Below are 13,455 nucleotides of genomic sequence, written 5' to 3'. Positions count from 1 at the left end.
GGAGCAACAGTGTCCCTAATTTGCTGGGAAGTGGCGGTGCGGTCCCCTACGGCACTGCGTAGGATCCTACGATCTTGGCGTGCATCCGTGCATCGCTGCGGTCCGGTCCCAGGTCGACGGGCACGTGCACCTTCCGCCGACCACTGGCGACAACATCGATGTACTGTGGAGACCTCACGCCCCACGTGTTGAGCAATTCGGCGGTACGTCGACCCGGCCTCCTGCATGCCCACTATACGCCCTCGCTCAAAGTCCGTCAACTGCACATACGGTTCACGTCCACGCTGTCGCGGCATGCTACCGGTGTTAAAGACTGCGATGGAGCTCCGTATGCCACGGCAAACTGGCTGACACTGACGGCGGCGGTGCACAAATGCTGCGCAGCTAGCGCCATTCGACGGCCAACACCGCGGTTCCTGGTGTGTCCGCTGTGCCGTGCGTGTGATCATTGCTTGTACAGCCCTCTCGCAGTGTCCGGAGCAAGTATGGTGGGTCTGACACACCAGTGTCAATGTGTTCTTTTTTCCATTTCCAGGAGTGTACAATGTGGTAAAGTGGAACAGCTGATATTTACAGAATTAACATGCTGTCACAATGAAACACTGTTATGCAGTATCAATACATTTACCTAATCTTGACTGTGGTTACAAAGTGCTGTCAAAACTGAAATCTAACAGACATTTTTACTAAAGCTGGCTGAACAGTCTCTGTTAAGATATTCATTGATAGAGTAAAAGGAGTTGCCTATCAAAAATTCTTTCAACCTCTGTTTAAACTGTGCTTTATCTGAAAGCAAGTTTTTAATGGTTGCTGGCAATTTGTTGAAAATGTGTGTTCCTGAATATTGGATCCCTTTTTGGCCCAAGGCAAGTGATTTTAGGTCTCTATGTGGATTGTTCTTATTCATAGTAACAACAAAAAGACTTTCACAAATATGGCTTTCGGTCAGTAAGGCCTTTGTCAAAACTAGATGTCAAACACACACATACACACTCATGCAAATGCAACTAACACACACTTGACTGCAGTCTGAGGCAACTGAGGCCATAGTGCAAGCAGCAGCACCTGTGCAAGATGGAAGTGGTGACTGGATGGGAATAATGAGGTGGGTGCAGGGAGGGGGAGGGATAGTAGGGTAGCGAGGACGGACAGTGAAGTGCTGTTGGGGAGCATGCAGGGACAAGGTGCAAAGAGGGTAGGGCAGCTACACTATGTGATCAAAAGTATCCGAACACCCCAAAAACACACTTTTTCATATTAGATGCATTTTGCTGCCACCTACCTCCAGGTACTCCATATCAGCGACCTCACAAGTCATTTGACATCGTGAGAGAGCAGAATGGGGTACTCCACAGAACTCACAGACTTCGAATGTCGTCAGGTGATTGGTTGTCACTTGTGTCATACATCTGTATGAGAGATTTCCACACTCCTAAGCATCCCTAGGTCCACGGTTTCTGATGTGATAGTGAAGTGGAAACATGAAGGGACACGTATGGCACAAATGCCGACAGGTCAACCTCGTCTGTTGACTGACAGAGACCGCCAACAGTTGAAGAGTGTCATAATGTGTAATAGGCAGACATCTATCCAAACCATCACACAGCAATTCTAATCTGCATCAGGAACCACTGCAAGTACTATGACAGTTAGGCGGGAAGTGAGAAAACTTTGATTTCATGGTTGAACGGCTGCTCATAAGCCACACATAATGCCAGTAAATCCCAAACGATGTCTCACTTGGTAAAGAGCATAAATATTGGATGATTGAAAAGCAGAAAAATTTTGAGTGGGGTCGCAAATCATGGTACACGATGTGGCAATCCAATGGCAGGGTGTGGGTATGGCGACTACCTGGTGAACGTCATCTGCCAGTGGGTGTATAGCCAACAGTAAAATTAGAGGCAGTGGTGTTATGGTGTGGTCATGTTTTTCACGGGGGGGTGGGGGGGGGGGGCCCTTGCACCCCTGTTGTTTTGCATGCCACCATTACAGCACAACCTACATTGATGTTTTAAACACCTTCTTGCTTCCAACTGTTGAAGAGCCATTTGAGGATGGCAACTGATGTTTCAACACGATTGAGCACCTGTGCATAATACACGACCTGTGGCAGAGTGGTTACATAACAATAACATTCCTGCAGAGTCCTGGCCTGCATCCTATAAAACACCTTTAGGATGTTTTGGAACACCGACTTCGTGCCAGGCTTCACCGACCAATGTCGATAGCTCTCATCAGTGCAGCACTCCATGAATAATGAGCTGCCATTCTCCAAGAAACCTTCCAGCACCTGATTGAACATATGCCTGCGAGAGTGGAAGCTGTCATCAAGGTTAAGGTTGGGCCAACACCATATTAAATTCCAGCATTACTGATTTAGGGCACCAGTCAGGACACTTTTGATCACATAGTGTATGTGCAGTTGGGAGGTTAGATGAAGTGCAGTGGAGAAGTGGGAAGGGGGAGAACATCAGAATAGGAGAGAAGAAAAAAATCTGGATGCGATGGAAGAATGAGGTCTGTGTAGTGCTGGATGGGAACAGAGAATGGGCTGGATGGGACAGAACAATGACTAATGAAGGCTGAGGCCTGGAGGTCATGAGAACATAGGATATATTGCAGGGGATATTCCCAACTGCACAATTTAGAAAAGTTAGTGTTGGTGGGAAAGATTCATATGGCACACGCTGTGAAGCAGTCACTGAAATGATGGATGTCATGTGTGGCAGTGTGCTCATCAACAGGGTGGTCCACTTGTTTCTTGGCCACAGTTGTGACTATTCATGCAGACACACAGCTTGTTTGTTGTCATGCCCACACAGAATGCAGCACAGTGGTTGCAGCTTAGCTTGTTGATTGCATGACTGGTTTCACACGTAGCCCTGCCTTTGATGGAATAAGTGGTGTTTGTGACCGGACTGGAGTAGGTGGTGGTGGGAGGATGTACACGACATATCTTGCATCTACTACAGTGGTACGAGCCATGAGATAAGGGGTTGCCACCACCACCACCACCACCACCACCAACCAGTCGCCATTCCCATCATGCACTGTAGCTGCTGCTTGCAGTGTTGCCTCAGTTGCCTGACACTGCAGTCATGTGTGTGTGAGTTGCATTTACACCAGTGTGTATGTGTGTGATTGTCATTTAATTCCGATGAAGGCCTTAGAGGATGAAAGCTATATTTTGACAGTCTTTTTTGTTCCTAACTGTGACTCCACATCTCTGCTATATAGTGAGCAGCAACTTTCACAATATTGTTGAATGATTACAAGAATCATCCTCATAGCGACTTGTCCCAACATTATTTGAATTATATAAATGTGGGGTGTCTGCTATTTTGGACATGTCTGAAATAACAGACACCATACAGAATCCACAGCTGTTATAAATTACACGTAAATTGAAGGTGGAGAGGGGTATAAAGGAAAGGAAAGGAAAGGAAAGGAAAGGAAACAGATCACAGCTATCAGCGTCATTTGGACATTACACACAATCGGCAGTGACAAGTGAAAATGTATACCTGACAGGGATTCAGACTCAGAATCTCCTACTTCCTAGGTAGGTGCGGTAACCACTGCGCCATCCTGGACACAGTATTATCGCAACTGCATGGACAATATTGCCTTGCCTCAAAGTCGATCCACACTCCCAGCAAGCGCCACCTATCCACAGCTCCTGTCCATGTCCGAAAGAGCAGGCACCACACATTCATATAATTTCATAGGCCTAGCTAGGCAATGAATCCACCTCCTTCAGAGCGGATCCACAAATACGTCTGACCTCCTGTGCAAATCTCAGAAAAGTGAATATTGAGAAAATAGACAAGGGCTGTGGATAGATGGCGCCCAATTTGAGTGTGGATCAGCTATGAGGCAAGCCGAGATAATCCATGCAGTTGCAATAACACTGTGACCCGGATGACGCAGTGATTACCACATCTACATAGCAAACAGGAGATCCTAAGTTCAAAGCACAGTCTGGTATATACACACATAAAAAAATGTTTTTCATCACCTCTGTTCAGAGTGTTCCAGAACCTGTAGAGAAATTGGAATAGTGATCAACATAAACATCATTTCCACCGTTTTATTACTCACGAAAACCACGCATTACATGTTGTACCACCATACAGCAAGACATTCAGAGGTGGTAGTCCAGATTGCTGTACACACCGGTACCTCTAATTCCTTATAGAGCATCCTCTTGAATTGACGCATGCCTGTATTCGTCGTAACATACTATCCTCAAGTTCAACAAGACACTGTTGGTGCAGATTGTCCCACTCCTCTATGGCAATTCAGAGTGGATCCCTCAGAGTGGTTGGTGGGTCACATTGTCCATAAACAGCCCTTTTCAATCTATCCCAGGCATGTTCGATAGGGTTAAGGTCTGGAGAACATGCTGGACACACTAATCAAGTGATGTCGTTACCTGAAGGAAGTCAATCACAAGATGTGCATGATGAGGCACAGATGCCTCTCCAATATGCTGTTGATATGGTTGCCCTCTCGGTCGGAGGATGGCATTCACGTATCGTACAGCCATTACGGCGGCTTCCATGACCACCAGCGGTGTATGTCAGCCCCACATAAGACACCCCAGAACAGAGGGGAACCTCCACCTTGCTGCACTTGATTGACAGTGTGTCTACGGCGTTCAGCCTGACCGGGTTGCCTCCTAACACATCTCAGACGACTGTCTGGTTGAAGGCATACTGTTATAACATCAAGTTGAACACATATATTTCAAAGCGACACAACACATATAAGTCACTGAGTAAGTTGACTTAGCAAGACATGTGAACAAGGTAACATTCGAATGAACACTGAGTCCAAGTCTAGCGGCCGCTGCCTGGCTGGCCGATTAGGTTGCACGGCTGCTGCATGGCTGGCAGACAGCGCCGCATGTAGAGGACACGCGTAATTGTGCGGCGGCACTTTGAATGATCGGCGAGTCACAACACTTTTCCCCCCCTTTGAAATTTTTTCAATGGTCTTGATGGAGGTGGCCTGGAGATTGCTAACGTGCATAGGCATTGTTTGACTCGCCGTAAAGTCTCGAGGAGGAGGCTTCCCGTACAGACAGAAGTGTCTCCGATGATAACAGGTCGAGATGACGGGAGACGTAGGGGTCGAATCTGCTATGGCCCCGTGCACCAATCTGCCCATTGTGGCAAGTCCAGTTGATATAACAGGAGACATGGGCGATGTGTCGGCATCCGTAGGAGAAGGAGGCGAGTAGATCGGCTCCGACAGTAGATGGTCATCCGGTTCCTGCATGGGAACATCTCCTGGTGGCGTCCGTTCTTGTACTGGCACCGAGATGATGGTGAGAGGGCTGTGTTGTGAGTAATGAGAGATGCCAAGATCCTGAGCGTCAGGTAGAGCCGAAGGTGGTGTAGCGGCATTCAGAACAGGCGTTGCCGGCACACGAGGCCGAAGCTGGTCCGAATGACGCACTGCAACACCCGTGTCCCATATGGATTTCATATGGGCGTCGGCCATCGTGTCGTAAGATGCGACCCGGACTCCATTTTGGTCGCCTGCCATATCGCCGTACCCAGACTAGATCGGCGGCGGTGAACCGGCCAAGCAAAGGCACCCGCGGCCGTGAGGTGGAAGGCTGCAGAAGATGAAGTAGCGTGCGGGGCTGTCGGCCATGTAAGAGCTCAACCGGGCTGTGGTCGCCCATGGGGGTGAAACGGTAAGAAGCCAGAAACTGGAGAAGCACATCATCATCAGCAGAAGAAGTCAGGAGTTTCCGCATCTGAGCCTTAAATGTGCGGACCAGTCGTTCAGCCTCACCGTTTAATTGTGGATGGAACGGAGGGGCCGTGACATGCATAACGCCGTGACAAGCACAAAAATCCGCAAATTTGGAAGAGGCAAATTGTGGACCATTATCAGTAACAAGGGTAGAGGGAAGGCCTTCCAAAGAAAAAATGCAGGCGAGAGCACTTGTGATTGCCAAGGTGGTAGGCGACATGCAACGGACAACGAAAGGAAAGTTAGAGTAGGCGTCAATTACGAGGAGCCAATAAGTACCTAAAAAAAGGTCCCGCGAAGTCAGCATGAATGCGCTCCCAGGGCGTCTCAGGCGAAGGCGACGGTGACAAAGATGACTTCGGGGAATGCGGCCTGTGACGCACAAGGGCCGCAGGCAGCGACCATGTGAGCTATTTCAGAGTCGATGCCAGGCCAATACACATGGCGGCGCGCCACAGATTTTGTGCGAGAGACACCCAAGTGCCCTTGGTGAAGGAGGCGCAAGACCGAAGCATGCAAAGATGCAGGTACCACAACACGTGGCGAAGCATTGTCGGTGGAAAGGAGGATAACACCATCCTTAGTCATGAGGTGGTAGCACAAAGTGTAGTAGTTCCGCAACGGGTCAGAAGTCTTAGCGGATGGACAATCTGGCCAACCCTTCTGAATACAGCGTAAAACCCGGGAGAGGGTAGGATCAGAACCCGTAGCAGCTGCCAGCAGGTCCCCGGTGATGGGGAATCCGTCCACAACCCACTGCTCGGCAACATCCAGGTGGAAACACAAAAGTTCGTCCCTGTCGAATGCCAGATAAGGACCCATGGGAAGGCGAGACAGTGCATCAGCATTCACATGTTGAGCCTTCGGCCGGAAATGAATCTCATAATTGAAACGAGACAAGTAAAGAGCCCAACACTGGAGGCGGTGTGCAGCCTTGTTGGGAAGTGACGATGATGAATGAAACAAGGAAACAAGTTGTTTGTGATCCGTAACAAGATGAAACTTGGATCCATAGAGAAAAACACCAAACTTATGAAGAGCATAAATAATGGCGAAAGCTTCTTTTTCAATTTGAGAATACTTTTGTTGGGCATCCGTGAGTGTTTTGGAGGCATAAGCAATGGGTTGTTCAGAGCCGTCAGAAAAATGGTGCGCAAGGACTGCACTGACCCCGTATTGAGAGGCGTCTGTGGCAAGAACAAGATGTTGGCCAGGTCGATAAGTAGCCAGGCACAGGGCCTGTTTCAGCATAGTCGTCAATTTCTGGAAAGCCGCATCGCATCACGCGGACCAGAGAAAAGGCACATTTTTTATGCAACAGGTGATGCAACAGCTGAGCCACCGAAGCAGCAGATGGTAAAAACTTGTGATAGTATGCTATTTTCCCCAAGAAAGCCTGCAGTTCCTTAACAGATGTAGGGCGAGGAAGGGCGTCGCCGTGACAGTTTGCTGAAGTGGACGAATACCATCCCAAGAGAGTTGGAACCCCAAGTACGTAATAGATGCCTGAAAAAACTGCGATTTCTGAAGATTACACTTAAGACTGGCGGTCTGTAAGACATGAAAAAGTGTGCGGAGATTCTGAAGATGTTCGTCAGTTGTGGAGCCAGTGACAACAATGTCGTCATGTAATTGATACACCCAGGGACAGGGAGCAATAATTGTTCCAAAAATCGCTGAAAGAGAGCAGGGGCGCTGGCAACCCCGAATGGCAAACGTTGGTATTGATAGAGGCTGAAAGGCGTGTTAAGGACCAGAAACTGCCGGGAAGCAGCATCGAGAGGAAGTTGATGATAAGCTTCTGAAAGGTCAATTTTAGAAAAATACTGGCCTCCAGCAAGTTTAGTAAACAATTCTTCAGGTCGGGGCATACGGTAAGTGTCAATGAGGCATTGCGCATTTACAGTGGCTTTAAAATCGCCACAGAGACGAATATCACCATTGGGCTTAGCAACGGCGACAGGAGAGGACCACTCACTGGAAGTGACAGGAAGCAAGACCCCTGAAGTAGTGAGACGATCCAGCTCCCATTTTACCCGATCGCGAAGGGCCACAGGAATGGGCCGTGCCCGAAAAAACTTAGGCCGAGCAGTGGGTCTGAGCGTGATATGAGCTTCAAAGTCATTTGCGCCACCTAACCCAGGAGGAAAAAGGGACGAAAATGTCGTCGACAACGAATCCAATTGAGCATAAGGAATAGCATCAGAGACGATATTGACAGAGTCATCTATGGAGAACCCAAAAACGCGAAAGGCATCGAAAGCAAAAAGATTCTCTGCATTACTCTGGTCGACCACAAATATGGGAACAGTGTGAACAACGGATTTGTATGATACCTCAGCATTAAATTGTCCCAAGAGAGAAATCTTCTGTTTATTGTACGTCCATAATTGCCGAGTGACGGGTGATAGGACTGGAGAACCCAACTGAAGATACGTCTGAGAATTGATGATAGTGGCAGCAGAACCAGTATCCACCTGCATGTGGACATCCCTACCAAGGATTTGGACAGTGAGGAATAACTTCCCTGAAAGGGTAGAAGTGCAATTGACAGACAACACAGAAGCAGAATCAGAGTCATGTTCATGAACATCATGGATGCAATCTGATTTGCAAACGGAAGACACATGACCCTTCTTTTTGCAATTGTGACACACAGCCCAACGTTGGGGACAATCCTCCCGTGAACGTTTCGTAAAACACCGCAGACATGAAGGAAGTTGCCAGGGGTTTTGCTGCAGTTTCTTAGAGGGTAGTTTACGGTTAGGCCGAGGCTGCGCGTGGGAGCCTACTGCAGCCACGTCAGCCGGCGGGGACATGCCGCACGCGTTGTCAACAGCACACGGAGGTTGTATTTCTGCAACGTCACCCTAAGCCTCTATTTGCGCCCCAGCGGTGTGAGAAATTTCAAAAGACTGCGTGATGGAGAGGACTTCATCTAGAGTTGGATTTGCCAATTGAAGGGCACGTTGCCTAACTTCTTTGTCGGGCGCCGACCGGTTAATAGCATCGCGTACCATGGAATCGGCATAGGATCCTTTATGAACGTCAGTAACAAATTGACACTTTTGACTGAGGCCGTGAAGTTCAGCCGCCCACGCGTGATAGGATTGATGCGGTTGTTTTTGACAACGATAAAAGGCAACACAAGAGGCTACCACATGCGTTTGCTTTTGAAAATATGCAGACAGAAGTGAGCACATTTCAGCAAAGGACAAAGACACAGGATCTTTCAAAGGAGCCAATTGCGACAACAACCGATACATTTGCGGTGAAATCCACGAAAGGAACAGAGACTTAAATGTTTGTTCGTGCGTGACATGAAATGCCAGGAAGTGCTGTCGAAGACATTTTTGGTAATCAGACCAATCTTCCGCCGTCTCGTCGTAAGGAGGAAAAGGAGGCATAGACAACGACGAGAAACGGCCCGCATTAGATGCAGCGACGAAATCGCGAATCGCCGATGTTAGAAGCGTTTGCTGTTCAATGAGACCTTGCAATAGTTGCTCGACAGTAGCCATGGAAACCGGTGGGTCAACGATGAAAAGGAAAAATCCCATCCTCGTCGCCAATTGTTATAACGTCAAGTTGAACACATATATTTCAAAACGACACAACACATATAAGTCACTAAGTAAGTTGACTAAGCAAGACATGTGAACAAGGTAACATTCGAATGAACACTGAGTCCAAGTCTAGCGGCCGCTGCATGGCTGGCCGCTTAGGTGGCGTGGCTGCTGCATGGTTGGCAGACAGCGCCGGATGTAGAGGACGCGCATAATTGCGCGGCGGCACTTTGAATGATCAGCGAGTCACAACACATACGTTACACTCACCGGTGAAGAGAACGTGATGCCAATCCTGAGCAGTCGATTCGGCATGTTCTTGGGCCCATCTGTACTGCGCTGCATGGTGTCATGGTTGCAAAGATGGACCTTGCCATGGAAGTCAGGAATGAACTTGTGTTTCATGCAGCCTATTGTGCTCAGTTTGAGTCATAATAAGACATCCTGTAGTTGCACGAAAGGCATTATTCAACAGAGTGGCATTGTTGTCAGGGTTTCATTGCATTAGTAGTCTTTAGGCAGCCTGAGCGAAGCATGTGATTGACAGTTCATATCTCTCTGTATCTCCTCTAAGTCCGAACAACATTGCTTTGGTTCATTCCAAGATGCCTGGACACTTCCCTTGTTGAGAGCCCTTCCTGGCACAAAGTAACCATGCAGACACAATCAAAATGTGGTATTGACTGTCTAAGCATGGCTGAACTACAGACAACATGAGCCCTGTACCTCCTTCCTGGTGGAATAACTGGAACTGATCGGCTGTCGGACCACTTCCACCTAACAGGTACTGCTCATGCCTGGTTGTTTACATCTTTGGGCAGGTTTAGTGACATTTCTGAACAGTCAAAGGGTTTTTTGATGATGATGATGATGATGATGTTAGGTTTGTGGGGCGCTCAACTGCGTGGTTATCAGTGCCCGTACAATTATCCAATCTTTGCTTAGTCCAATTTCGCCACTTTCCTGGTTGATGATGAAATGATGAGGACAACACAAACACCCAATCATCTCGAGGCAGGTAAAGGGTTTTTTGTCTGTGATACAGTACCCACAGTCAATGTCTATCTTCAGAAGTTCTGGGAACTGGGGTGATGCGAAACGTATTTTGACGTATGTGTTTTCACTTGTCGCTGCTGATTCCGCACAATGTCCCAATGCAGCTGACAGCAGTGATCCTTCCCCCTTCCTTTCCATTCCACCCCTCTCAACCTTCAATTTACATATAACCTTCAGATAACTGTTTGGTATTCTTTCCACTGTGCCAACCACTATCTATAAACTACAGTAATATAAATGGCTCATGCCTTACCCGATCTGCACCAAAATGCTATTCTTTCTAAATGCTTGGACATCTGGAGTACCCACTTTTATTTCTGGCCAAGCCTTGCACGTATCATAAATATGGGTGAAATGAGTGATGACAAAGTACATGTCCTTCTCATTTCCTTCTCAGTTGTGCTATCCCATAATCTGAAAAGTGAGTGAGCTGGAATTTCCTTCCTTTTGAAAGAAGTTTTAACATTTTCCAATACAAACTACAATGCTACGAGTACAGTGAAGGCTTATGTAACTGCAGAACTTGGGTTAATCATTCCAAAAAGCAAGGTGTCTTATTTCTCCTGCAGATATCATATACAATAAAACTACATGTTCATCTGTAATCAGTTAGACATCCCAATACCTCGAAAGTTACTATGGATTAACAGTATGAATTTTGTGTTTCCACTAGTATCCACCTGTTGTAAAAAAAGTGTAGCACATAAAGCTGAATGTGTTTCTCTTTATGAATACTACACCCTCCTGCTCTGAAATTTTAGGTTCCACTAAGTGCACACAGCTAGAAACTAGACAAGAGATAGTTATGTTCCAGAGAAAAGAAAGACTTAACAGACCTTAAAACATAGCAGTAGCTTACCTCCTCTGTCTTTACTCCCAGAGGATCATATTTGGGATCGCTGAATATCTGTAACAAAGAAATAATGTTAGATATTCATTACTATCATTGAACATGCAGTAAATGCACACATTAAATTCACAACATTACGAAACTCTCAAATGATTTATTGCATAAAGTACTTTTCTCTAAGAGGACGAGGAGAATACACTAATGGCATGTACCAAATTAAAACGTGACTCAATATCAAACACTTCTCTTTAAGTGTAAGTCCAGTGTTTTTATTTATTCAGTCATTCACGAGGAAAAAACTATTTAGCATGTAAGATATATGAAATAAACAAAATCTTCTCAGAATTTAATAAGAATGTGATAATTCCAGTTCCAAAGAAAGCAGGTGCTGACAGGTGTGAATATTACTGAACCATCAGTTAAGAAGTCATGATTGCAAAATAATGTCATGAATGATTTACACACGAATGTAGTGGATTACAAAAGCCAGCTTCGTGGATGTTCATTTTGGTTTCTGGAGAAATGTAGAAACACATGAAGAAATACTGACACAACAACTTATCTCAGCAGGTAAGAAAGGCTTGCCTCTGTTTATAGGACTTTTAGATGTAAGGTGAGCTTTTGATAATGCTGACTGGAAGAAATTCTTTGAACGTTTGAAGGTAGCACAGCTAAAACACGAGGAGCGAAACTTATCTGCAAGTTGTTACGAAATGAGTTTGGTACTGTAAAAGTTAAAGGACATGAAAGGAAGACAGTAGTGGAGAAGTGAGTGTGGTCGAGTTGTAGCTCATCCCCATGTTTTTTGAACTGGACATTGAGCAAGTAGTAAAAGAAACAAAGGAAAGATTTGGTAATGGAATTAACGTTGGGGGAGAAGAAATAAAAACTAAGGTTTGTTGATAACACTGTAATCATATCAAAGACAGATAAAGACTTGAAGAAAAATCGAACAGAACTGACAGGGTCTTGAAAGGAGCTTGTAAGATAAGTATCTAGAAAAATGAAACAAGGGTGATGGAATGACGTGAAATTAAAGAATGTGATGCTGAAAGAGAGAGAGAGAGAGACTACCTGTAGAAAACGAGTTTTGCTACTTGAATAGAAAACTGACTGATGATGGGCAAAATAGAAAGGTTATAAAATGCAGACTTGCAATTGCGTGGAAATACACTTCCGAAAAAGGAACATTTTGTTAAGACTGAATAAACATTTAGCTGTTAGGCAGTCTTTTCTGAAGGCATTAGTTTGGAGTGTAGCCTTCTACAGATGTGAAACATGGATGATACATAATAAAATGGATGATAATAATGGTGGATAGTGACAGAGAATAGAAGCATTTAAAATATACTACTACAGAAAAAGGCTGTAGATTTGATTACTAGTGATTACTGAATCAAATTTGGCACTATCTGACAACAAGAAGAAATCAGTTGACAGGCTCATCAAAAGGCAATAAGAAATAATGCAGCAAGTGTGTGGCTGAGGGTTAAAATTTGTCAAGGGAGAAGACAACTTCAGTAGAGTAATCAGATGAACATGAATGTAAGTAGCAGCACAGATTTTTTTTCATTAAGTATTATTTATAAGCCACAGGCAAATCAAAGTTTACATCATGCCCCACTGGTCAGCTAAAAACTATGCTGGCCAAAAGTGAATAAACAACCTTTATCTGTCAATGTGTGGTACAGCCTTTTGAGGAATTGTATGTTGTGCACCTGTTTCATCGATAGTGTTCTAAATAGCTGCAAGTCTCTGCAGTTCATAAGAGATATGTCCCTGCAGTTACTGGAAAGAGAGCCAAATGGCCACAATGCAATCCATTTAGTACCACCAAAATGAATGTACTATCCATTCTACAGAAGTAATTACAGATATTCTTAACAGAATACTTTTAGATTGTTAGAGTGATCATTTGTGAAATATAAAATGGCCTGCGTCTTGCCAACCTTAATGCATCTGGTCTTTATCTGTGGTGAAAATTAAAATAGGAAGCCTACAAGGAAAACCAAGAATCCAGAAGGCATGAAGGGCCATGCAATGCAGGTCATTGCTGCCGTTAAGGTCCCATGAAATTCAGCATACAGTGCAGTCAGTCCATCAGTCCAAACACTTGGTAAAACAGCCACATTAATAAAAACATGAACTGTGCCACAGTTACATGTTTGCTTACATTTGGTACAGTAGATGAGACATTCTTCTCCTGATGGT

General features: G+C 45.6%; 1 protein-coding gene across 1 annotated transcript in view; it reads right to left on the bottom strand.

The window, feature by feature from the left end:
- The window catches only part of LOC124553232 (zinc finger protein 708-like), a 121,342-nt gene that overhangs the window by 92,290 nt on the left and 15,597 nt on the right, over positions 1-13,455 (bottom strand). Inside the window, exon 5 of the mRNA XM_047127122.1 lies at positions 11,254-11,301. Within this exon, the coding sequence (XP_046983078.1) occupies positions 11,254-11,301 (48 nt within the window). The remainder of the gene's footprint in view (positions 1-11,253; positions 11,302-13,455) is intronic.

This window comes from Schistocerca americana, chromosome 11, assembly GCF_021461395.2.
Source record: "Schistocerca americana isolate TAMUIC-IGC-003095 chromosome 11, iqSchAmer2.1, whole genome shotgun sequence".
Lineage (NCBI taxonomy): Eukaryota > Metazoa > Arthropoda > Insecta > Orthoptera > Acrididae > Schistocerca > Schistocerca americana.
Note: the sequence above shows the minus strand (reverse complement) of the source record. Positions and strands in the feature narration are given on the sequence as shown.